This window comes from Vulpes lagopus, chromosome 14 (genome assembly GCF_018345385.1).
Source record: "Vulpes lagopus strain Blue_001 chromosome 14, ASM1834538v1, whole genome shotgun sequence".
In the NCBI taxonomy this organism is placed as follows: Eukaryota; Metazoa; Chordata; class Mammalia; order Carnivora; family Canidae; genus Vulpes; species Vulpes lagopus.
In genome coordinates this window covers 17,094,176-17,121,106 of record NC_054837.1, presented here as the reverse complement: position 1 = coordinate 17,121,106, position 26,931 = coordinate 17,094,176, and the positions used below count along the sequence as shown (strand labels likewise).

Below are 26,931 nucleotides of genomic sequence, written 5' to 3'. Positions count from 1 at the left end.
ATGCTGTCCCATGCACTGTGGGATGTCAAGCAGCATCCCTGGCCTCCTTCTACTAAATGCCAGCAGCAGACCATCCCTCTTTCATTGTAACAACCAGAAATACCTGCAAACATGACCAAATGTCCCTTGAGCACAAAATCCACCTACTCCTTTGAAAAAAAAAAATCCACAGCTGTAAATAAGGCAGGCAGCAGAGCACAGCGCCAGCTCCTGATTTCCCAGTTGGGGAAAATCACTCCTCTATTGCCCAGATATTCCTTGCCCTGCCTGTACTGCCGCTGCATGAAGCCCGGCTTTCGGAGAGAGATGCCTGTGGCTTCTGTGATTTCTTTTCAAGTATCATAGGAGTGTATTTTAATGTCTTTGCTTAATGGGCATTCAGTGTCTTTTAATTAGCAATGATCTCACTGTCAATCACCAGAGTTACTCTTTCTGGTCACAAAGGAATGTGGGCCCCTCTTCAAAGGGTCATGTAGGGCAGCCAGGCCTTAGACAAATAGGTGCTCATTGTGCATTTTTAAAAGATTAAATTTAAAAGAGAGAGAGAAAAAGAGAAACAGCATAGGCACAGGGAGCAGAAGGAGAGGGAGAAGCAGGCTTCCCACCGAACAGGAAGCCCATGTAGGGTTCAATCCCAGGACCCCGGGATCACAACCTGAGGCAAAGGCAGACACTTTAGCTAACTGAGCCACCAGGAGCCCCTGTATTTTTTTTAATTGATCGAGTGAGTCCTGGGGCAGGACCACCATATCACTGAATGTCAGGGTTGGAAGCTGAAGGAATCGACAGGAAAGCTTTATCATCTTCCTGCTCTGAATTTTCTAGTGTCTCAGCCAAGCCAACCCGGCCAGTGAGTGCAGAGCCATTGGGGTTACTCTTTCTTTAGCATTCGGGCAAGAGAGCCCAGCCCAATATATGATTCTAGAATGATAGCAGGAAATCACTGGGAGAAGGTGGCATTCTATTCAGCATGGTCCACTGAAGGAGACAAAGTAGGTAATTCAGTAAAGAAAGGTTTTTTTAATAGATGTTGCTGAAATGAAACATTTTCTGTGCAAACGGAAGGTGACTAGAAATGAATAAAATGCTAATTTGGTGTTAGTCACTAAGCTGGAACCCTTAAATAAATGATCGCATTTGGTAATTTTCTAAAGTTTTATTAAGATGTTTGCCAAACACATGAAAGCGTGCAATGAATAATAGAATCAGTGCTTATGCACCAAGCACCCAGGGTTCACATAAATTAAAATTTTGCTGTTTCAGATTCAGATATTTTTAGGAAAACACACTTCAGAAACAGTTGGTAGCCCCTGTGGTTTCCATTCTTAAAGCTCCTTCTCCTCTCTCCTTCCTCCTTCCTTCTTCCTTGCCTCCTAGAGGAGACTATCATCCTATGGTTGGAGTATGGAATTCCCTGGGATATGTGTTTAAACTTTAACCACATACAGTAATATGGTTCTGCAATTTATTGCTTTCACCATGTTTGTGAGACCAGTCCATGATAATACGTGTAGCTCTAATTCATTCATCTTAACTGCTACACAGTATTATTTTTATTTGTAATTCCATTCTTCCACTGGTGGATATTCAGTTGTTTCTGTCCTAAGACACAAAACTACAGTGCCTATTCTTATATACATCTCACTGTGCACATGAGCAATAGTTTCTCCAAGGGAACTCCATGTTTCTCCATGTTTTGAGATTATATTTTTGGGTGCATCTAATTTTATTATTGTTTCATTTACTTAGCGGATTGTTCCTTTGATTATTATGTGGTCTGTCTTTTCTCCATGAATGATTTTTGCCTTATTTTATTTTGCTTGATTTCTTTTAGTTAGTTTGGCTGCAAGACCTTTTTAAATTCCTTCATGTTCAATTCTTCCAAGTGTCTGTGTGTGTGTGTGTGAATATGTTTTGTTTAATTCAGCATTTCAGTCTCAAATTTTTTTTTTTCAGTCTCAAATTTTTTATAGGAGATTCTAATTCATTTACAGTTATTGGAATGACTGATATATGTGGAGTTATTTCTATTCTCTTATTTTTTTAAAAGATTTTATTTATTCATGAGAGACACATAGAGAGAGGCAGAGACATAGGCAGAAGGAGAAGCAGGATCCTCTTGGGGAGCCCAATATGGGACTCAATCCTGGGACTCTGGGACCACCCCTGAACCAAAGGCAGATGCTCAACCACTGAGCAATCCAGCTGTCCCTCTATTCTTTTATTTTGTGTTTAATATTTGCTGTCTTATTGTCTCCTTTCTTTGCTTCTTCTTTTATTCCTTTCTTGCTTTTGAAGTTTTTTTTATATTAAAGATTTTATTTATATATTTATTTATTTGAAAGAGAGCAAGCTGGGGGAGGAGCAGAGGGAGAGAGAGAGAATCTCAGACTCCAAGCTGAGCACAGAGCCCAATGTCAGGCTCCATTCCACAACCCTGAGATCATAACCTAAGCCAAAACTAAGAGTTGGATGCTTAACCTACTGAGCCACCAGGGGCCTTGTAGATAACTATTTGATTGTAATTTTTTCTAACATACTCTATTTGTTTGTTATTATTAGTTCCTTCTTATAAATAATAGAATTGAGGCTCAAAAGCTAAAACAAATTGTTCAAGATCATATAGATTGTAAGTGGCCTAAGTAGACTTGAAATGAAGTCTGTATTATTTGAAAGCCAGTATTTTTAAAATCAAGCACTATGCTGCTTTAAAATGATTAAGGTCCAGTTAATTAAAAGAAACCTTTAGTTGCCCATGTTGATTTTTTCAGAATGTTATCCATTCTCTTGCCTAGCCTCAATTTCCCCATCTGTAAAGTGGCTGATTATCCCTACCAGCATTTCCAGCTTATGTTTTTTTAAGTGCTCAACAGACATTTAACAACTGCCCCAGGCAATTTGGCTTTGTGATTAATGTTGAAACAGTTGAGATTTGAATATAGTTTCCCACAACAACACTAAACATCATTTAGATTTATTGGTTAATTATTCACCAGCTTTATCCAAATTTGAATCTCTGTGCTACAGAATGTGAACTTGCAGAATGACATTTATTTCCCATTAACCTAATGAGCTCTCCCTCTCTCTCTCTTTTTTTGCTCTCCTCTCTTGTTGCAATTCATTATGAAGGGGAGGGTGACGTGGTCTGAGATTTTTGTTGTAAGTTTTGTTTGCAAACATCCCACTGGAAAGGAGGCAGAGTGGCAGCATTTTCAGGGTCTTCTGAGCCGTGGTCAGCACCAACATCAGGGGATGCCCCTGATGCCAACCTGCCCTGCAGGAGACTGAATGCTCCTTATACTCTGGGATGAGTAAAGAGCAAGAACAGATAGAAAATAAGAAAGATGCCAAGTATGCTGCTTGAATGCAACCGTGGTGAAGAACCTGGGCCCAAGTTAGTGAATCAGGATTCAGGTTCCCCTAGGCGCTACGGTGCAATGGTTAGAGACTTGCATTCTAATGCTGGGCTGTCCGGGGTTCAAATCCCCCCTGCAGAGCCACACCAGAACCTTGAGAAGATTCCTTACTCTACTGATTGCATCAGCTATACCTCCATTTTCCCATGACGGTGCATGAGTCTCACATCGCTCGCAAGACATGAGCTAGCCCCAGGTGACTTCTCTTGCTCTACGACCTACTCCACCTCGTGTTTTATGCCCTCATGCTAATCACCTGGAACCAGATATACGAGACTTTCTCAGCTCTCTGTCTTTGCTCACGGTGTGGCTTCTTCCTGGAATGCCCTTCCCTGTACCTCACCTGGCTCCCACTTACCTAGGCCTCTTTCTGATCCCATCTCAGCCGTAGCTGGCTGACGCTCCTCTACTTCCACAACATTTTCTCTTAGACGAAGGAGCAAAACCTACCTCTGTTATCATACATTGCACTGAAATTACCTTTTTCTGATCAGGGCAGCTGGATTTCTTTTTCTTTTCTTTCTTTTCTTTTCTTTTCTTTTCTTTTCTTTTCTTTTCTTTCTTTAAATATTATTTATTTATTTATTCATGAGAGACACACACACACAGAGAGAGAGAGAGAGAGAGAGGCAGAGACATGGGCAGAGGGGGAAGCAGGACTTGATCCCAGGACCCCGAGATCATGCCCTGAGCTAAAGGCCGACGCTCAACCGCTGAGCCACCCAGGTACCCCTGGACAGCTGGATTTCTATCTTAACTCTGCCACTTACTACCTGTGTGATCTTGGGCCACTTACTTCTCCCCCTGTAGGCTTCAGCTTCATCTTCTGCAAAATGGGAACTGTAATAACTACACACCTCATAGATTCTCCAAGAGGTCCAAACAGGTTAACTCCCATAAAGTGTTTAGAACAGTGTCTGACACTTAGGAAGCTCTCTATAAATGTTAGCTATTTCTGCTTTTATAAAGGCAATAAAAATAATAATAATGTCTATTTTTAAGAGACGGTCACAGGAGTTAAATGCAATAACATGTGACAAAGGGCCTGGCACCATGCCTGGTTCTGATTTTAGCTCGGCAGGTGAGATTATATAACATATACATTTATGTATGTGTGTGTGTATACATATATATATTAGACCAGTATTTGAAACTTAACAAAGCAATACATCTGAGAACAAAAAGGCTAGATTCGAAGAACCAACGCATGTTTAAAAGAATCCAAAACTGGGAGCAGAGAAATAGTAATGCAAAATCTAGAGGAGTGCATTCTAGGTCATCAGACAATACTCATAATTCTTTATATTTGTAAAGCGCTTGACAGCATACAAAGTGCTTTCTGATCCATTATCATGCCTGATCCTTGTCTTATCTCAACATGGAGGATAGAGTTTTTATTTTTATTTTTTTTTACCTTATATTTATAGACGAGGAGCCTCGGGTTCAGAGCGGTGGCGTGACTCAGCCATACTTCCCACTGCCAGCAAATGGCCCCAGGGTTTAAAACCTGGGCCATCCTGTTCCAACCCCCACCTTCTTTCTAGAATATTCTGGGAGCATTGTGAGCATCCCAGGAAATGGTTCTGTAGAGGCAAAGGTATCTAGGTGTGTAGAATTTGGTTTCCCACAAACACCTCTGCTGCATTTTCTTGAAAACTCCGCATCTGATTGATCGGTCCTCATTCTTTCCACCGGTCTTCTAAAGAGGGGGGCTGTTAGTTTCTTTGCGAGTTTCAGAGATGCTCAGACAGTGTTTTTCCCATCAGCACCATTTCTAGGGGAGACAGCGGACTGTCAGTGTTTCGGGTCCAGCCTCAGGTAATCCTGCACCTGCCTCCATTCATCTCAGCCTGTACTGTCGGCCACTGGGAGTTGTCGCCCCCCTGACACCAAGTCCAGGATGTGGCTTCTGCAGGAGCCACTGGAGAGCTGCCCACTTGAAGGGGCAGGACATTCAGGATTCTGGGGGAAGGAATGTGCTCGCTTCTGGGTAACATCCCTTTGCAGAAAATGACCTTGTGCCTTAACCTGGCAAAGGAGACCAGTGCAAAGGACAAAAAACTCGATTTAGACCAACAAAAGCAGCACAGCTATTTTTAATACTATTTACTGAGGGGTAACATGCATGCGGGGAAGCACGGTGTACCCCACCTGCACAGCTCAATGAATTTTCATAAACTCAGAGACAGAGCACCCACAGGAATAGCATTAACAGCCAGTGGGGAGTTAGCTCTCTTGCCCTAGCTAGTCTCAGCCCGGGTAACTGCTGTCCTCACTCCTGTCACCAGAGGGCCTCACCTGACCCCTAGGCCCTGATGAGGTGAGGAGAGGCCTTATTGATGACTTGGGTGCAAAAGATGAGAGCCGGTGACTTTGATGCTTGCAGGCTGTGAAAGCAGCAAGGAGCACAGCTCAGATTCTCGTGCCTTTATTATGAGTCAGGCCTGCAGCTAAACAGCTGCTTACTTCCCATAGCATCCCTGTGTGGTTGGTGCCGTTCCCATTTTGCAGACGTGGAAGGTGAGGCTCGGGGAGAGGAGAAGGGTCTTGTCCAAGGTCCCGCAGTGTGAGAGGCAGAGGCGGGATCTGAGACCAGGCAAGCCTGCTTCCAGAGAACTTGGAGCCTGTCTGTCCACTGCTCTACCATCTTAGCTCACCAGAGCCTTCCCTTGGCTTCCAGATTGGCCATCGAGACTTTGATGTGGAGAAGCGTCTTCGGAGGGACCTCAAAAGGACTCATGCACTGTTGTCAGATGTGCAGCTCCTTCTGGGGAGCATGGAGGATGGCAAGACGTCGGTCAGCAAGGAGGAGCTGGAGAAAGTGCACAGCCAGGTGGGTGTCGTGGGGTCCCTTTAGGACCAGCCTGGGGAGGATGCTGCAGCCGGCCAGGGACAATGGCTCTCTGTCCCAGGTATGGCTGTGGCCACAGCAGTGACCTCCGACTTTCCCAGACCTGCATGAAGATGGGAGACACTGAGGGGCTGGCTGGGCAGGTCACATGGAGGTGGAGGATGAGGAGGATGGGTTTATAAATGACTGATGAGCCCAGTTCCCTTCTTCAGGGCTGAGATAGAATGCATCTCAAGGACATGGGCAGACCAGGGGCCTGAGGCAGAATGGCTGGGTGCAGCACATGCGTGTGGGTGCATGCATGTGTGTGTGGTCCCTGGGGATGAAACCACCAGTGATCGTGCTAATACAGCAAAGCTCACACAACCACCACCACCGACAGTGCCGATTAGAATGGTAATGAGTTACCTTTGGCTGTCATCTGCCGGAGTGCCCACCGTGTACCAATTATGCCATGCAGGATGGCGCATCATCTCCAGTTCCCAAAGGAGGTGGCAAAGAGGGGACGAGACCCACCCAAAGTCACATAGCTAGAAAGTGTCCAAGCTGGGATTCGAACTCAGGGCTCCACCCTCCCTGGCAGCCTCAGAGAAGGACTGGAGACAGATGGGCAGTGAGACCAGGCAGAGGCCAGAGACCTCGGGGGGTGGGACAGGCTTGGGCTGTGCCAAATGCAGATGGCATGGCCCGGGGTGGTAGGTGTTGAGAGATGTGAGGGCCAGATCCCACAGTGCAGTGGTGGGGGGCTTGGGGAGAAAGGTCCCAGAGCAGGGACACAGGACTGGCTACCCAACCCCACAGGGAGCTGGAATAAGGCATGGATGCTCAGAGCCCCACTCGGGATGTTGCACCCCTGCTTTCGATGCATGCACCCACGCATCCTGTGGGTAAACCATTTGTGCTGAAGCCAGGTGTGGGAAGCTGGAAGGCATTTCCTGCTGCCTTCACCACCTCACCTTCTCTTGCCCTCCTTTCTTCTTCCTTCTCTGGCCTTCTATCACATGACCTTAGCCCTGCCATCCCCAGAAGCTCAGATGGGTTATCCGTATTTTTTGGACTCTCAGGCAAAACTATATACTTCCTGATAGCAGGACTATGCTTTATTTGTGTCTGATGTTGCCTGTCCAGTCCACCGCATGTAAAAAATACTGAATAAATGTCAATGGACTCATTCACCTAATGAGGAAACCAGGGTACAGAAAGGGTGAGAGATTTGCCTGAGGTCACACAGCCAGTTAAAGGCAAAGCTGGGCCTTGAACCCACATTCCCTGACTCCAAAACCAGTGCTCTTCTCTCTTCTTTCTGGAGCTCATGAGGGTCAGCGGGTTCCCAGGCAAGCAGTGAGAGGCAGCAGAGTCTAGCTCCAGGTCTTAGAAACTGGATCTAGAGCCTTCTACACGTCCTGTCCCCTAGAGCCCATGTTCCTTCATCTGTAAAATGAAAGGTTTCACGTAGAGATTATTAGCTACAGGAGAACCTCCCCCTGCCCCCAACCACAGTTTTTTTTCTAAACTAATTTTTAGGCTTAATTCAGATTTCATTAGTTTCTCTGTTCTCTTTTGTGCGTGCCCAGTCTCCTCTGGTCTGGGACAGTTTCCCAGTCCTACCTTGCTTTTCACGACCTTGACAGTTTTGAGGAGTACTGGCCAGATGTCCTGTAAAGTGTCCCTCCAATCTGGGTTTGTGCGATGCTTTTCTCATGATTGGACCGGGTTGGTGGGTTTTTGGAGAGAATACCCCACAGGAACAATGCTGTTAAACGAGACCACACGGAAGGGCTCTCTCTACTCTCTCAAAAATTCTAGGATTTTTAGCAGTTCCTTTGTTTAGCAACCATGCTTGGCTAGTGTGACCAACCATCCCGGCTTGTCCTTGATTGTCCTGGTTTTAGGGCTGAAAGTCCCCTGTCCTGGGCAAGCCCCAGACAAACCAGGACAGTTGGTCCCTCTATTCTCTCCATGGCCAGGTCAGAAAACCAGAATCACCTGGGCTTCAATGTGTCACCTCACTCAGTCCTCATAACCCTCTCCTACCCCTGGGGCAGGGGAAGTGATATTGTGCCCACCTCATGGATGGGGAAATTCTGTTGAGAGATGGAAAGTGGTATGCCCAAGGCAGCACAGCAGCTGAGTGGCAGGGCTGGGATTCATATCCAGCTCATGATTCTAATTGTAGGATCTAGGGGTTCTTTTGCCTGCCTGTTTGGCTGTCCACATGGGTGGCCTTTTGACTTGCCTCATGTGGGCAGAGATAGCGGAGCACTTGGCCAGGCCTCTTGGGTTCGCGCAGCCTCTTTGTCAGGGGGCCGTGAGCTCTTCGCCTCCCCACAAATACTCCTAAAGCCACAGCCACCCAGCGTCCCCCTCCCTACAGGTGATTGTTCTTGAAAAAGAACCAGGATGGTTTTGTGCCTCCTTCTTCTTCCTTTTTTAAGTATTCATGAGAAACCTTCCTCTGCAGGGTTAAAATGTGTGTTCTTGAAAAATAGTGGTATTTAATGAAGGCGCCTCGAGCTGAATCAAAGAGCTTCATTCTTCTGAAAGTCCTTCTTCCTCATCTCTGCATCCGGCTCCTATCAAAGGGAATTCACAGCCTTGGCTTTCTGTTGCTGTTGTCATGGAAATCGTTTTAAGGATGGGATCTCGTAGACCAGGGGTCAGGCTACAGTTGCTTTGGCTCCCAGTCCCAGCACACGTGTCCCGGATGCTGGTGTCAGAGCTAATCAAATAGAGTGGTGATGACATTGGGCATCACTGTGTTTCCCCTCCCTGGGAAGGTATTTGTCCTTTACCTGAAGGCTCAGAGGGACAGAGGCAGGGCGAGCAGATGGGAGGGGGAACAGAGAGGGAGCTAACTTTGTTGTTGACTGGGCCGGGAGTGCTGGGTCTGGCCCTGGGCAACTTCCTTCCTCCTTTCCTCCCTCCCTCCCTCCCTCCCTCCCTCCCTTCCTTCCTTCCTTCCTTCTTTTCTTCCATCCTTCCTTCCTTCCTTCTTTCCTGATTTATGCAGCACCTACTGTGTGTCAGGTGATACGCTCCATCTAGGTGTACAATGGTTAGACAGGTACCCTTCCTCGTGAAACTTAAGTCTGATGTGATGGCAAAGAATGTTGGCATCCACAGCTTTCAGACATGCATTGCTGTGTGCCCTTGGATAAGTTACTTGACCTCTCAGAGATGGTTTCTTTATTAGTTAAATGAGTCAAACAGAAATACCCACCTCCTGTAGTTAAGTTAAGGATTAGCTAAATACTGCAATTACTGCTGCCACCAGAACATCTACAAGTCCCATAACCTTCAAACCAGCCCCAAGTTTGTCCCTACTAGCCAGCTCCATCAACACTTAACCCAGATATCATTTTGTCCAGACTGGAAGGGTCCATTGACTCCTAACGGCATCGTTGTCCCCTGCATCCATTCTCAGCACAGAGGAGCAATCCTCTAAACTGTGAATCAGATTATGTCACTCTCTCTGCTCAAAACCTCCCAATGGCTTTGCATGACCCTTGAAATAAAATCCAGACCTCCCGGGTTCTACATGTTCGGGTCCCCACCTGCTTCTCCTTCTCCCGGGGTGAGAATTTAGCTGACCATCCAAGCTACATGAGACCCCTTGCAAGTCCCTATTTCAGAACCTTATTTATTTCCCTTAATACTCATATTGAGGTGTGGGATGTTTTCCACTTATGTATCATTGTTTGCTCAGTCTTCTTTGCAACTTGGTTGGTATAATATGGGTCCTGTTAACATTTGTCAAGCACCTACTATGTACCAGGTTTTTCCTTGGTATCTTGGGATCCCCAAACTTGCTGTACATCAGATTACTTAAGCAACATTTAAAAATCACAGATTCCAGTTTCCACCCCCAGATAATCTTTTCTTTGTTTTTCTTCACTAAGTCTGGGTTGGCACCTGCTATCTACCATTTTAAACCATCCTTACTAGAGGATTCAGATGCTGGTCTGAGGACCAGTCGTGGGCCTCATTTATCTCTCAAAAATCCCTTTCAAGTTCAGCGGCCACGTGTCCATTTTGCAGGCGAGAAAACTGACAGCAAGTTTGTATTAGTGTGACAGATCTTCATTTGGCTGTTTTAAAATTAAATACACTTGAATCAAGAGGACTGGATCTGGCACTTGCTAATCTTGTGACCTTGGACGTGCAACGTGATCACCCCAAGACTTTTTCTCAAAGTGGAACGTTTTCATTCACTCGATGGTCCAGTGTGTGGAGGGGTTGCTGATGAGGTCAAGCCAGAGGAGGCTCTTCGGAAACAGTGAACACACACCCTGCAGCCCTTACAGCTCGCTAACTGTGGTGCCAGACAATCCAGAGAAAGGTTTCCTCTCTCAGGGCACAGATGAGGAAATTGTTTGAATATACCTGTTAAAGAACTACTCGCATTCAGCAGATACTGACTCGGTCTCCACTCTGGGACAGATTGGAGGCCAGGCTGCCGGATAAGGAGGAGACCATACAGCCCCTTCCCTTGAGGGACTCCCAGTCTGCAAGAGGCAGAGCAAGGAGCAGCCACTTGCCAAGCAGAGGGATAAGCTCCTTACCGGAGGAATGGTAGGCAGGCAGGGGGTGGGAGGTGGGGGGTTAGCTAAAGAGGATGCCCTTAGCTTAGCTGTGGGAGGGGGGCTGGCGGCTTCAGCTGTCTCTTTATGGAAATGGATTGCTGGCTAGGGGAGGGAGCAGCAGAGCATAAAGGGATGGAGGCACGTGGAGACAGGGTATGTATTCCTCTTGACAGTGGTGTTGCTGGAGTATCAAGTGTAGGTGGCGGGGGATGAGAGCGGAGAGGGTAATGTTGGGAGTTGAGACTGGAGTTGGCTCATGATTTGTTTGGTGATGAGGAGCCATGGAGAGTTACAGAGCAGAGATGGACGTAATCAGAAGTGCTTGTAAGAAATGGCAGGACTCGGGATCCCTGGGTGGCACAGCGGTTTGGCGCCTGCCTTTGGCCCAGGGCGCGATCCTGGAGACCCGGGATCGAATCCCATGTCGGGCTCCCGGTGCATGGAGCCTGCTTCTCCCTCTGCCTGTGTCTCTGCCTCTCTCTCTCTCTCTCTCTCTCTGTGACTATCATAAATAAATAAAAATATTAAAAAAAAAAAGAAGAAGAAATGGCAGGACTCCAGGTCCTGGCCAAAGCACTGATGTGCCGTGTGCCAGGCTCAACCAGCAGCATGGGAGAGGTTCCTTAGACAGAGTATCTTCCAGAATCTCTAAATAACTGCCTTAAGGACAGGCATCTTCTCCACCCATTGCCCCACCATCTAGAACCCCAAGATCACTATTTGGCTCATTCCACCCAGTTTCCCTCGATCGGGAGCTTTGGCTATATCTCAGGTAACACCTGAAGGTTAAGACTCTTGTAATAAAATCAGGAAGACCCCTCAAGGGAGTGTAGAACCTTCTTGGGTCCCAATCCTGCCTCTGCTACCTAATTATCTGTGTGATTTTGAGCAAACCACCCTACCTTTCGGCCTCCTTTTTCTCACCGAAAAAAGGGGCACAATATTCCCTGTTATGGGTCTGGTCAGAACACGAGACCATGGATTCAAGTGAATTCTCTAGATTAAAAACTATAAGACAAAAAAACAAAAACAAAAAAACCAATAAGACAATGATTTTTTAAATGAGGAGCTCCCTGCTGGCTTCCTCGTCCCAGACAAGGTGCTGGCTGCATGAAGACTGGTTTCTGGGCGCACAATTTTACAAGACCTCATAGAACGGGTAGGCGAGGCAGTGTGTGGGGTTGTCCTGTTGACACCTGTTCTTTAGGAGCCAATTACTAATTAATTCCCATGGAATGTTTCCACTGGAAACAAACTAATCTGGAGACAGAAGCAATCCCAACAACCAAGATATATAATTGAGATAATCGCCATGTATAAATAACATCTGTGAGGAGCAGATGCTGGCACCTGGCTCCGACGAGAACATCGAAGAGGATGTCCTCTCCGGGGCGGTGGTTGCTTTTTTTGTTTTGTTTTTTCTTAGTTGGATTCATGCCCTTGACCTTTGTTTCTTCCCCAAAGGAAATATGGTTTTGCGTTTTTCAGGTGGAGACCCCCGTTCCCCTCACCAGCTCTCGTGTTTACTGAAATCATGCGGGGGGCTGCTGAGCACAAAGCTGTCACCAAGTCTCAATCATTGTACCCCTAAACAGCTCTTACGTCTGTCCCTCCTGTCCTCCCCCCATGTCACCCACCACTCGTAGCTCTCATTTGGGGTTCTCTCACGTCTCTGGCCTCTGGCCTTGTCCAAACCATCTTACTCCCAGCTGATCTTTGGAGAGAGAATTTGGGGGGTGGGCAGAGGAATAAAGAGAGACAGACAGTCCCAAGCAGGCTCCACACCCAGTGTGGTGCCTGTTGCGGGGCTCGATCCCACAAACCCTGAGATCATGATCTGAATCAACATTAAGAGTTAGACACCCAATGGACTGAGCCACCCAGGCGCCCCTGGAGAGAGAATTTTAAAATTTATGTGCAATTTTGGCTCTTTATGCTCAAGAGCCTTCAGTGGCTTCCCACTGCCCTCAGAATACGGTATGGTGCGAGTTCCTTGACGCAACCTTGACGGGTGCAGTCTGGCTCCTGTGCTCCTGACACTTCTGACCGACAGCTAAGGGACAGCTTGGGATCCCTTACACCTGTCCCACCTTCCCACCTTTGCCCAAGCTATGTCTTCTTGCTTCTCCCCACTGAAACCTCTTCTCTTGCTGAACATCTAGTTCTCTCCTGAGCTGGGGTTAGGGCATCATCTCTGAGAGCCGTCTCTGACTCCCACAGGCTGGGTGAGGGCCCATCTCTCTACCTTCACTGTCTCCTGGGTTAACATCTAGAAGAGTACATCAGTCTCTCGCAATTACTACCTTTGCTTGCCTGTGTTCCCCGTTTACCTTCCACCACCTTAAAGGCAGGGACCTAAGTAAAAATACCAGGAGACTGTTCCAAAGTCATGGAGGTATGAAGAGATGAAGGTGAGAGTTGAACCCACAGCCTTCAACTCCTGGGAGTTTAGTATGTACTACCCCGAGACCATGAATGTGTCTCCTCTTGGCTCTCTGCCACCTCTGGGCCTTCGAGCCCCTTTGGAAAGCTCCCAAATACCCCTGTAGGGCCTTTCCATGGGAGGAAAGGGGGTGGGATCCGGGCTCAATTTCAGTGTTCCTTCAGGAGGGCCCACTGGGCCTGGGGTATCTTCCACATGATGAACTCCCAGACCGGGTTGGGCAACAGCCTGAGGCCCCCCCACCAGTGTGCCCAAGACTTGATAGCCCCCCTTGATAGTGCCTTTAGTCAGGACGTTTGTCACCACATGTCACCCATGCTTCCATGAGACATTGAAAATAATAATACGCCCTGGGAAGATGACTCTGATGGGAGTCTTTTGCATGAGTGAGCACCTTTGGAATGCTTCTCCTTGGCCAGGAACCACAGGACAGGTGGCTTGGGTATTTTATTTGAAAAGACTTTTTTTTTTTTCTTCTTTAAAGATGATGTTGGAGTGTATTGATTCAATATTAACATAACCTCCTGTCAGAGGAGATAAAAACCAAGTTGTAATTGGGTGAGAACATGGTTATCGCAGGCCTGTTCACCCCACAAATATTGACACTTCCGATGCTGTTATAAATGAAGTGGGGGAAGGCTGGTTTCATCATAGGCAGAGAGTGATATCTATACATCTCCCCAAAAGGACCTGTCACCCTCGAGCACTGTGGAGGGCTGGGCCCCCAGAGCAGCCAGCCAGCCATCAGGGTAATCATAGCCATCTTAACAATGATTATGTTGATGGCAAGTGGCCACCAGGCATGGGGCCAGGCACTTAGATGCTGTGACTTAATCTGAGCCCCTGAACCCATGTGAATGCAGTGAACACCATGTGAGCACGCCCGTTTCTGTTTGGGGCCAGAGTGTAGAGGTGGATCTGCAGGCAGCAGGTGTTCTGCGGATGAGTAAGGACTTGTGGAATGGGCCCTGACTCTCCCTGGAAAGCAGCCAGTATTATGCTCCCCCTTTTTTTTTTAAGATTTTTTTTTTATTTGTCCATGAAAGACACAGAGAGAGGCAGAGACACAGGCAGAGGGAGAAGCAGGCTCCCTGCAGGGACCTGATGTGGGACTCGATCCCAGGAGCCCGGGATCACAACCTGAGCCAAAGGCAGATGCTCAACCACTGAGCCACCCAGGCGTCCCTGTATTATGCTCCTTTAATGCTGGAGGAAGCTCAGCATTAGGACACTTGTCCAAAGTACAGAATTCGGGAGGAACTGTATTTTTTTTAAATAACATATTTTTAAAGAATCCCAAAGTGGCAAGAATAGCAGAGATGATCCCTGTTTATCCTTCCCTTAGATTCATCAGTTTGTAACATTTTTACTACTTTTGCTTTATCATTCTCTCTCCAGATTACTGTTTCCCAAATTATCGGGAAAAGAGTCACAAACATGATGACCTTTTGCTCTAATCAAAGGAGGGAAACTTCACATTGATAATATGTTGTTTTCTGATCCGGGGGTCAATGAACTATGGCCCACGGGCCAAGTCCGGCTCAAATCCAATTGCCTGTTTCTTGTTGTGGTGGTCTGTTTTTGTTTTTTATCACAGCCTGAGAGCTAAGCATGGTTTTCATGTTTTTAAATGGCTACGTCTTATCTTTCTTAAAGATTTTATTTATTTATTCAAGAGAGAGCATGAGCCAGGGAGGAGGGGCAGAGGGAGAAGCAGACCTCCCACTGAGCAGGAAGGCAGATGGCAGGGCTCCATCCCTGGGACCCCAAAGCCACAACCTGAACCCAAGGCAAATGCTTAATTGACTGAGCCACCCAGGCACCCCAAGAGGCTACATTTTAATGTGGTTAGGTAAGTACAGTACCTACCTATATGTATCTCCTTCCGTTTTTCCCCCTGGCCTGCAAAGCCAAACATATTTACTCTCTGATCCTTGAAGAAAAAGTTTGCCAACCCTCGATCTTATCTTCCCACGACACAGATTTTGCCTATCACCCCGTTAACGTTCTTCGTAGAGATTTTTCTCCATGTTCAGGAAGGATCCAACCCAGAATGCAAAAGTGCTTGCGTTCAGTTTTCATGATGCCAAACATCCTCAGTCTGTCTTTCCTCTGTGTTTTATGATGCTGGCGTTTGGGGAGGGTTCAGGCCAGTTGTGTTTGCTCTTCCATTTGGAGGAACTGGAATTTGAGTCTCCATCTCTGTAATTCCAGAGCCTTTGGATTCTGGGCAGGTCTGAGGGTGTTCTCTGGATGAGGGATCTCTGATTCTCAAACCAGGGAAGTCTTGGGCAAATGGGGTGAGGGGAGCTTCCTGTTGTAGGGCCAACATTGCCAGCGTGGAGTAATTGTGTGGAAGACCAAGGCAGGTGCCCACAGGTTTAGGGGAGAAGGTGATGAACCAGATGTTAGCTTGAGCACCTTTTCTCAATTATCTGCTCATGTTGCTCCTTGAATGAATTCTTACCATCTACGTGTTCTGGCCTGAGTCTTGCTTTTTTTTTTCTCTCCATGTATGCAGACAAGACTTACTGATATTATTGTATGTAGTAGTTGGTTCATTCTCCTTGCTATTTCTGAGATTATATCATGAGCTAGCCATTTTGCTGTTGGTAGACACATAGGTTGCATCTAGATTTTGGTGGTTAGGTACACAGCGACTGGGTACATTTGTTCCCATGTTATTTTATCTGGGAAGGAGGTGCAGTGTGTGCATCTCTGTTGGGTGTAGACCTAGAAGTGTAGTACTTCTAGATCACAGTACACCTGTTTCCTTAACTGTGGTAGATGTAGCCAAATGGTTCTGTCAAGTATCTTGTAAACATGGTTTACTCCAGGCTCCCATCCTGCTCAGCACCTGGTTTTGTTAGTTATTCACATCTTAGCCATCCTGAGGGGGGAGGTGTCTTGTGGTCCCGTTTTGCATTTCCCTGACTAGGAATGAACCAAGTCACCTTTTGAAAGTAGATGGGCCAGGGCATCTGGGTGGCTTAGTGGTTGAGCATCTGCCTTTAGCTTGAGTCATGATCCTAGGGTCCTGGGATAGAGTCCCGCATCAGGCTCCTTCCCTGTGGGGATCCTGCTTCTCCCTTTGCTGATGTCTCTGCCTCTCTCTCTCTCTCTGTGTCTCTCATGAACAAATAAAATCCTTAAAAAAAAAGTAGATGGACCATTTGGTTAGCTACTTCTGCCCATTGAAGCTGTATGTTCATTTTCAAACTGTTGGCTATTTTTCTTAGGTGATTTGTAGGATATTCTGGATGTAAGCGCTTTGCTAGTTATGTACCTTGCAAATACTTTCTCCTGCTTTGGAGATAGTCTTGGGTATACATTGCAATATTCTGACTGTGCCATTTTATGAACAACCCAACTGGTCAGTCTTCATCAGATACCTTGGAATCCAAATTTAAAATCACTTGGCCAGGCAGGGAGTGTTCTGGTTAGCCACATATTCTGGTGAGTATGGTGGCACAGGACAGCAGGAAGCTTACCTCCCTGCTGGGGGCTCAGGCTGGACTTGAGATCCAGGTTTTCTGAAGAAGCCTGTGGTCACTCTCCCTAGCCAGGTCATTTCCTCCTGCAGGAGAGGGTCTTGTCCACACGGCCTGCCCCCTGGGGAACTGACTGTGTGGACATTGGCCAGTGTCTGGGTCAGAAACCCGTGCTCAGGAGGAGCTTGGGATGGCTTCCCAAGGGGGTGTTCGGGGCTAGCTCAGGCAGTATGGGCTGCAGACTCAGGTGACCCTGCTGCCCAGGACAGGTTAGGAATGCACTGAACTGACCTCCTTCCCCTGGCTCCTTCCGTGAGTGTGTGGGGGGGCCCCTACCATGTGGGGACCCAGAGGGCAGCAAGACTCAGGTGGCCTCTAGGCACCCACTGTCTAGTGAGAAGACAGACAGGGAAGCACTCAGATACTGCACTATTTAGGGGATCAATGGGGTGCTGGAGCAGTGGGGTGTTGGAAATATGATATAAATGGGGGTGTGATAGGACAGAAGCAGAGAGGGTGTTTTATGTGTATTTTATCCTGCCTGTCCAAGGTTTCTTTTTCTTCTTCTTCTTCTTTTTCTTTTTCTTTCTCTCTTTGGAGAACACCAGTATATTCCAAATCCACTGCCGCCAGAGGTGAAGTCAGGAAGGAAAGTCTTGAAGCCTATTCAATCATGTAGTAAGTCCTGAGAGCCTATGACACAAAATTAGGAAGGACTCTTTTAAAAAATATATTATTTTTATTGAAGTATAGTGGACATATAATATTAGTATATTATGTTAGTTTATACATCCATATAATAGTTTCAGGTGTACAGTCTAGCAATTCGACAATTAGGTGCATTACGAAATGTAGTTGTCCTCTGTCACTGAAGAAGGACCCTTAAACCCTCAAAGAAATAGACTTAAAACAAGTAAAAGAAGGTTTTTTGTTTTTGTTTTTTGTTTTTTTTTATACCCAGCAGCTGGGAGGTACAAGCCACAGGGCTCTTACAAGAGAAAGCTGTGGGCTTAAAATTCAGTTCAGGTCCTAGCCCCATTCACCCCTTAGAAGCTATGTGATCTTGACAAGTTAACTAACCTCTCTGAGCCTCAATTTCTTCATCTATAAAATGGTGATGAAAGTACCTACTGCATAGAGTTGTTACATTTTGCAAATAACAGATTCGTGGTAAGCATTCAGAGAGTAGTTATGAAAATGCCACTACTAATAATGATTATTTTTACTCTGAAGAAGATGGAAATGGTAAATACTCAGAAAGCATTTCAATGCATCAATAAATAATGATCCTCTAGCACAATGTAAGGAAAATGATGGACTGTCTAATATATGCTCAAATGGTTTGATCAAGGACACAGAGAGTAACTGCCAGATGGTCTTAGGAAATTTCCCCTTGGGGCCACTGTCATCAGATTTCTGAGCCAGATAGACCATTGGTGGACCTGGCCTGACATTTTTAATATGTTTGCATTTAATAAATTTGTTCGATATCAAGGCCGTCTGTAGTTTGAGATGCTGGTAATTCCCTTCAGGGAAAGCCTTCCTACTGAAGGTTAATTCTTCTGAGTGCTCTGATAGGATGTCAAGGCCTGGAATGTGTTGAGATTAGCCCGCCAATGACACCGTTTCTTAGAACGCTTCCCCGTGGCATTTGCGATACAGGATTCTTAAATCCTCCGGGTTGTTCAGCCAGACCCAGAAATCCAGGTTCTAACCGCTCCACTAAAATATCAGCATTTCCCCCTCTCCCTACCTCATTCCATATGCCTAGCCCACTCATCTAGTAGCTTAATAAGTCCAAAGCAAACATTTTCGCCAGGTATTTAAAGCAGGCAGATGGCTTTGCATAGGAAAGTAATGCTATTCATCGGGTTGTAGTTGATGTATATGTGATGGGAATCTCAATTGCCCTCCTGGGGAATGAAAGGGGGGGAGGATGTTGCAGAGAGAACGCAGAGGATGAACTCAACAGGAGGGAAAGACTTGTGTGCAGAGTAGGCTGTGTGGTGGCCCAGGGAGAGCTTAGGCTCGGAGTCCCATTGACTTGAATCTGACCCTGAGCAAGTCCCTTCCCCTGCTGGGGGTACACTTTCCTCCTTTGTAACAGGGTGTGAGCCGATTCCCGCTGTGCAGGGCTGCTGTGGGCCATAGTGATAATGAACACCAAGTGGCCCCAATGGTGCCTCATATAGTCAATGTGGGAGAACTCGCATTCCCTCCTCATTTCCCCACTGAGTGATCTGGAAGGGGCAATACTTATCCCCTTATAGGGAGGGATCCATACACAGCGTAGATAAAGAATGAATGATCGCTATTCTATCACAGGGTTTTGGACAGAGCTACTTTGATCCAATATTTTTGGCAGGATAGGATCAATGAACACTATCACCAGTGGTTTCATGGGTTTACTCTGTGGCTGACACTGTGCACGTACTATCTCCTCTAACCTGTTCACTCATCTGTATCTGGTGCCCAGCCACACAGCTCGAATTGGCTCAAGCAGGACAAGTGAAGTCATTGGCCAAAATATCTGAAAAGTTCTGAGGCGAAAGCTGCCTTCAGGCTTGCCTGGATCTAGGTGCTCCAACCACATCATCAAGAATGTGTTTCTTGCCTTTGCACCTTCAATGTCACCTTCTATTCTAGGCAGTCTTTTCTTTCTTGCTAGGAAGAGGGCCACCAAACACTCCAAGCTTACATTCTGCATCACAAAAAAAGAACTTCGCTTCCACAGTCCCAGCAAAAATCCTGGTGTCAGCCGTGCTATTATCCCACAACTAAGCCCTCTGGCCAACAGAAAGTGATGCTCTGATTGGCTAGGCTGAGTCGCATGCCCTTCTTAGAACTTGATAGCTCTGGGGAGGGGGTCAGCTCCATCAGAAGCACATGGACATTTGGAAGATGCACTTTTTTTTTGCAGAGAAGATGGGGTGCTCCTATCCAAAGAAGGGAGAGCGGATGTTGTGCAGACACATCACAAAATTTCCCCATTAAGCATCTGTCGTGAGTGCTACTGTTATAGAGGGAATGCAGTGTAATGGCTTAGAGTTGGAGTCATATCCCAGGCCTGCCACCCTTGTACTTGTGAGACCTTCAGGAAGTCACTTGACCTCTCTATCTTCAGCACTATGCCAGGTCTGGAAATGGATGGAAATCACCAGGGACTTCATTCTCCTAACACTCCCCGACTTGTATCTTGGAGGTCTGACAGGGAACCCTCAAGGGCTCATCCGTGCAGGTGGATGGTGAACTTCGAGCCAAAAGATGTGAGATCTGCTCCCCCTGGGATCCTCTTTGCCACACTGGCAGCGAGGACCGGAGGGTGGACTCCAATAACCCTTCCCAAAGGGAGTCCTGCCCAGTGGCCCAGTTCCTTTCTGCTCTCTTGACTGCCCCTCCTGGAGCACCTCCCGGGAAGGGAAGGCGTTTGCAAAGAGGCGGTGGGCAGTTTCACTGCCCTGAAGGGTCTGATCTCAGCCCCAGCATGACTTGCCACCCGACTTCATAAAAATGTCACTCAAACAGCCCCCATATGGAAATAACATGCGGTGAGTTATTCTTACAGCGGGTCATCCATAATGGAAAATCAGCCTGAGATGGCCCTGTATTTCTTCCCGCTCCCTAAAGTATAATAAATTGAAATTTTTAAAGCTCAGCATTTAGATGGCTTGTCAGCAGCAGCCTGGAGCCTGCCCAGCGGAGAACTCGGGCTGGGTGAGGGAGGCTGTTTCTGGTCTTGCTCATCCTGATACTACTGGCTTGGGCGCCTCCAGGGTTGGTACCCTCTCTCCTCCCACCCAGTCTGCCAGGAAGCCTGATACTGTTCCTGAGACGGTGGGAGCCCAGGCCCTGCCTCATCCCAGTGAGGGGAACTTGACGGCTCATTCAGCTGCCATTTCTTTCATTCTCCTGACCCCTAAAGTGAGGTTGAGATCCCCTATTTCTTAGGCTGATCAGGGAAGGAAAGGGACAAATAGCAGTAACAACCACCATTACTTTTCTAGGGTTTTCTCAGTAGCAGGTGCTGCCCTGATTTCACTCACTCACTACGAGGGATCACATAGACCCTATGGTGTGACTGTCCCCATTTTACAGGTGAGGATACTGAGACACGAGGTTAAGTGACCAGCTGAGAGAGGCCGATCCCCCAGCTCTGGTTCTGTGCCCAAGCTCTGGCCCCCACACTGGTGGGACTTGGCACTTAGCAAGTGCGAGTAAGCTTTGGTTTCTTCTCTCGTCCCTTGGGGATGAACTTGTTTATCTCCAAGAGGCTCCGGGGATGATGTGTGTTTCCTTGGTGCCACCACATTGATTCAACTTCCGAGTTCTGTCCATTGTCTCTGATTGCCCATATTCTAGAGCCCCCAGACCTGGCCTCCAGCACCTCATGGCACTGCTGCTGAGCTAACCATTCATTCTGCAACAGGGCTTTCTTTTTTATTTCAACCCATCCTCCCCATGTGGTCCAGACCTTCCAGAGGGTGGTTTTCCATGAGGGACAGTGGAGACCAGCAGTTAAGAGGTTGGACTCTGGAGTTGGACCATCCAGGCTTCTCCACTGACTGGCTGTGTGACCGTGGGCAAGTCCTTTCCCCTCTGCCAGCTCCGGTGTCCTCATATATCAACTGGTCCTAACGGTGGTGCCCTGCTCCCAAGAGGTCTTGTGGGGCTTTTATGAAGCAAGACGGAGAAAGCACAGTGCCCTGGAAATAGCCCCCAAACAACAGTAGCAGGTGCAACCGTTAATGCCCAAATCATCAGAGCCAAGATAATCCTATCCCTAACCCAGAAGGAGGTAAGAATCACATCGATAGCCATGTCCGTCTCTGCCTGGGGACAAATTGTCCCCCTCTCTGCTTGCTCAGCTTGGGGAAAAGAAGAGCATTTCTTAATCATGCATCATTTCGCCTGTAAAGTGGAGACACAAACAGAGCCTCCTCTCTCCGGGGAGGCTCTGAGGACCAGGGCGTCATGCTGCCAAAACCCTCAGCCCGAGGAGGAGCTCAGCAGATGGGAAGTGCTGTCCTCGTATTTGGCGCTGTGCTGTTCAGTCACCAAGAGTGGCTCTCGCTTGTCTCTTGGCCCCAGGCCGAGCAGCTTGGCCTGCCAGCGGGGCCCTGTGTGATGCCTCCTTTCCACTGTCAGAGAGCGCTGACGTCACCTCCCCTGACGGCCCACCTGCTCCTGCCTGCCCAGACCTTCTCTTCTTTGCACACACCATGGTGTGTCCTCACTGGCTGCCCTGTTTCCAGCCCTGTCCACCAGAGCCTATCCTCCCCATAGCAGCCAGGGGGTAGATCATGCTACCTGCCTCCTCCTCCTCCTCTTCCTCCTTAGTGGTTTCCCTGCAGATTGAAAATGAACCAGCACTTTGCATTTGGCTCACTAGCCCCACTAACGTGCTCCCCAACCCACCCACTTCTTCAGCATCCTCTCCCCTCCCCTTCCCTGTAGAGCTAGCTGTGCAGTCACAGTGGCTGCCTTTCTGTCCCTCAGCATGACTTTCACTCGTGTTCTTGTCCTGTCTCAGGACCTTTGCACCAGCTACTGCCTCCAGTCAGGGGACTCTTTCTTCCCCCTCAATCTGTGCACGGCTGTCTTCTTGCATCTTTTAGGTCTTAGCTTCAACGCTCCTCCTTAGTGAGGCCTCTGGCTTCAGTGGGAACTGAGAGCTGGCTTTGCCCTGCCAGCCTGCCCACAGAGAGCCCTCTTTGCCACCTCCCTGCCTTGCGGTCGCCTGCGGAAAGACAAGACTGTGCCTGATGTCTCATTTGCCCTTTTCGGGATGCTCTACCGATGCCGATACTTCTCCTTGCTCCATGTCACTCTCTGTGTATCTCAGCCCCCACAGAGAGGGAAATGGGCCACCCTGTGCCAAACCCCCAGCAGGAGTACATTGTTCTTGGGTCTTGGAAAATCGGCAGGGGTGGGTGGCAGGGGGTTGTGGCTGTGGCTGCCGGCAAGGGAGGTGGGGCTGGAACTCCAGGCACCAGTGTGAGAAAGCTGTGGGAGGAGGTTAGGGCCTCAATTTCCCCATCTCTATAATGGGATTTCAGTGGTATGCACCTCACAGATGGAAGACGACGGATTACAGGACAAAATGGCAGCAGAACATTCCTCACGGCACTTGACCGGAGATCCTGGAGTCGGTGGTGACCTCCATTCTCCCCACTCTCTGTTGTTGTTGTTGTTGTTATTATTATTATTATTATTATTCTAACATCTGGGCTGAGCTGTTGATACTCTGAGGATGACATTCTCTGCCCAGTTTGGAAGGAGATGAAAATGATCCCAAGGTGGGCTCTGCCCACAGAGTGTCCCCACCTTGGCCAGTTACCTGGGGCGGCATCCACCTTGGCTCAATTGTTGTCCTTTTATAGATCAATGGGGCCCCCTCATTAACTTGGTGGCCTCAGGGACCAGAAATTGTGTGCAGAAATTTTTTTTCTGTATTTGAGCACCAATTTTAATATTATTAACTATTTTGGAGGGACAGTGGCCTGGCAGTGAAAAAGTCTGCTAGTATGGACAATACAAGCGGCTGTCTTCACTCCTTGCAGCTGTGTGACTTCCACTGTCCCTCTCTGAGCTCCGAGCATTTTCCTTAGGCGATTTCTGAGACTGTTTTCTGCTCAGAGATTCTAAGATTTGGAAATCAAGGGGAAACTGCCAATTGCAGAATGGGCTTAGGGTTTGTGCCCCAGTTTTCTCCAGCAGGGAATGTCTGTTTTCTGGGTCCATGTAGGTCCTTGTACCTACTTGATAGCCCCCCGTTGCTAAGATGTGTGCAGGTGGGTGAATGAATAAGAAAGAAGAGAGACAAAGAGAAACTTTGTTCAGGTCAGTGGCTCTTAGTCTTTAAGAACCCAGGAGAATGCTCACATGCTTTACATCAAGGGAGTTTACAAGTCTGAAACCTCATTTTAAGAAATGTCTCCTTGGGAGTGTCCGGGTGGCTCAGTCCATTAAGCATCTGGCTTTGGCTCAGATCATGATCTCAGGGTCCTGAGATCAATCCCACTCAGCAGGGAGTTTGAGTGTCCTTCTCTCTCCCCCTGCCCCTCCCCCAGCTCATGCTGTCCTCTGCTATTTCTCAAATAAATAAATATAATCTTTTTTTAAAAAAATAAATAACAAATAAAGAAATGTTTACTTGGCAAGTTCCCGCTGACTTTTGAGCACCTCCTCCAGGAAGCCTTCCCTGACCTCATCCTGTATTCCCAGTATCTCCATGCCTTCCTTCTTGTGCTCCTCAGGGAGGCTGTCCCTGCCTGTATACCCTCCTCCACCCCCACCTCACCCCCCAGCATCATGGGGCAGGGGCCAGGTTGATGGTTCCCTGCATGCTCTGAGTGGGTGTCAGCAAATATCTGCTGAACATAGCTGGGGACGAGCTCCTGGCACTGACACGGACTAGCCGTATTTCATGGGACAGTGTCTGTTCAATTTTGAGTAGCTCAGACCCTGGCCACCTCAGATGCAAACGCATTCCCTTCCCCTTCTTGTGGGCTCATGGATGGTTTTGAAGGCATGAGGATCATCTGTAAATTATTCTGCCACCAGAGAAGGCTGGGCCGGAGGGGAAGCACATCAAGGAGGCGGCATCACGAGGCTCTTCTCTTCTCTTCTTCCCTTCCCTTCCCTTCCCTTCCCTCCCCCTCCCCCCCCCTCCCCTCCCCTCCCCCTCCCCTCCCCTCCCCTCCCCTCCCCTCCCCTCCCCTCCCCTCCCCTCTCTCTCTCTCTCTCTCTTCTCTTCTCTTCTCTTCTCTTCTCTTCTCTTCTCTTCTCTTCTCCCCGTCCCTCCCTTCTCTCCCCCTCCCCTCCCCTCCCCTCCCCTCCCCTCCCCTCCCCTCCCCTTCCCTTCCCTTCCCTTCCCTTCCCTTCCCTTCTCTTCCCTCCCCTCCCCTCCCCTCCTCTTTTCTCCTCTTCCCATCCTCCTTCCTGGTGCAGCTGGAGCAGAGTGAAGCCAAGTGTGAGGATGCTCTGAAGACCCAGAAGGCACTGACAGCAGACCTGGAGAGCATGCATAGCGAGCTGGAGAACATGACCCGGAATAAGAGCCTGGTACCTGTCTTGTTTTGGAAGCTGTGGGGACCCAAGCCAGCTCTGGGGGCTAGCATGGGCGCACCAAGTGCTCAGCACTATAAGAGGGACAAGAGGCACTCATTGGGTTCTTACTGGGTCAACCCTCTGAGAGTAAAAACATCCTACTGTGAGCTGAGCATTATAAAGGTATAAGGGCATCTATAAGGGTCAGCTGTGTGCTCATCTCTGCAAAGGTAGACAAGGGAACCTGTTGTAGACCTAATGTGTGCTCAGCACTGTAGAGATGCATTCAGTATGAGCCTAATGTTTGCTCAGTACCCTAAGTGGGAACGAAAATGTCTACAGTGTGTCCACAGTATGCTCACAACTGTAAGGGGTCCCCAGGCACCTGCTGTGGTCCTACTGTGTGCTCACCACCATGGGGACTTGGTCATTATAACTGGGTTAGTGTATGTCCAATCTTATGAGTGGAGACAAAGGTGTATCTTGTGGGCCCACTTAGGCTCACTCCTATAAGGAACCCAACCATCTATTATGAACCTACTATGTGCTTGCCACCGAATGGGGGGAAATGAACATATGGCATGAATCTAATACAACTGGTGAATATTGGGTGTGTGTTTCTAAGTCATCTGTCTGTATACAAGGTTGACTTCAATTTTTAGTCGGCATGCAAAATCCTAAAGTTTAGGTATAGCCACAGATTTATAGACAAAAGTTTGTCTCAAGATCCCTCTTGGACCTTTTATTCCAGATTTTATGGGCACCAGATTAAGGAGAACTTGCCCACAAACATTTACACACACACACACGAATGTGCACACTCACCCACAAAATCACCAGACACACAAATGCCCTCATAGGTAAAACATGCATCCAGTTTTATCTACCCACCCAATACCTGTTTACCGAGCACCTGCTGTATGCAGGCCTAGTACTGGGGGTATATTCCCGAGCAGAGCAAAGTCCCAGTTCTTAGGGAGATTCCAGGGATTTGTACTCATGTGTGTGTCCTGGGTACATTTAAAATGAACATAAAGAGGCATTTGGGTGGCTCAGTGGTTGAGCATCTGCATTGGTTCAGGTGGTGGTCCCGGGACCCCAGGATTGAGTCCTGCATCGGGTTCCCCGCAGGGAGCCTGCTTTTCCCTCTGCCTATGTCTCTATCTCTCTCTCTGTGTCTCTCATGAATAAATAAAATCTTAAAAAAAATAAAATGAACATAAAATGTAAGGCCACGGGGGCTTATACAGACATATATCCATTCACATACACACATGCTGCATTCACATAACCACATGGGTGCCCCGACACACACACACACACACACACACACACATCATGACCATCCTTTCAGGTATGTGGTCACTTATCCAACACACTCACAGGGGAACCCCCCTCCCTTTGCTCTTCATGAGGCCCTTGCTGTCCTGCTCCTATCCACCCTTCTGGCTTACCCCCACATTGTCCTGCCTCCCGCCAGGTGGATGAGCAGCTGTACCGGCTGCAGTTTGAAAGAGCAGACCTGCTGAAGCGCATCGATGAGGACCAGGATGACCTGAATGACCTCATGCAGAAACACAAGGACCTCATTGCTCAGGTAACAGTGGGAAGTAGAAGACGGCTTGGTGGCCTTGGGCCAGGCAGGTGGGGGATGTTGAGAAGGGGATCTGATTGGGCCCCTCTCTGGTCTTAGGACCTTGGAGGAATTAAATGCCACAATGATAAATAGGAAATGTGACATTTCATGTGGTCCTAATGGAGGAGGGCGTCACCTTCAGATGAGTGTGCATGCCTGGAAGACATCTCCACTGAGAAAAATTTGATTTATTTTTACATCTGTCCACACATCCACCCACCGACCCCTATACCCTTCTACTTACCCATCAAAATATTCATCCATCCACCATTCATCTGCTCATCTGTCTACCCCACTCACCTATCCCCATTTTTGTCCACCCATCCTTCCACCTATCCCTCTACCCATCCACCCACCTACCCATTTCAGCCACTCACCTATCCATCCATCCCATCCATCCATCCATCCATCCATCCATCCATCCGACCATTCATCCACCAATCCCTCGATCCATCTACCTCT

The 26,931-nt window shown here is 47.9% G+C and overlaps 1 protein-coding gene across 2 annotated transcripts in view; it reads left to right on the top strand.

Annotated features, from left to right (window-relative positions):
* MYO18B (myosin XVIIIB) overlaps window positions 1-26,931 on the top strand; it is a 256,479-nt gene that overhangs the window by 153,152 nt on the left and 76,396 nt on the right. For both annotated transcript variants that reach the window (XM_041729151.1, XM_041729150.1), the window contains exons 34-36: window positions 6,097-6,249; window positions 24,735-24,848; window positions 26,314-26,430. In XM_041729151.1, the coding sequence (XP_041585085.1) occupies window positions 6,097-6,249; window positions 24,735-24,848; window positions 26,314-26,430 (384 nt within the window). The remainder of the gene's footprint in view (window positions 1-6,096; window positions 6,250-24,734; window positions 24,849-26,313; window positions 26,431-26,931) is intronic.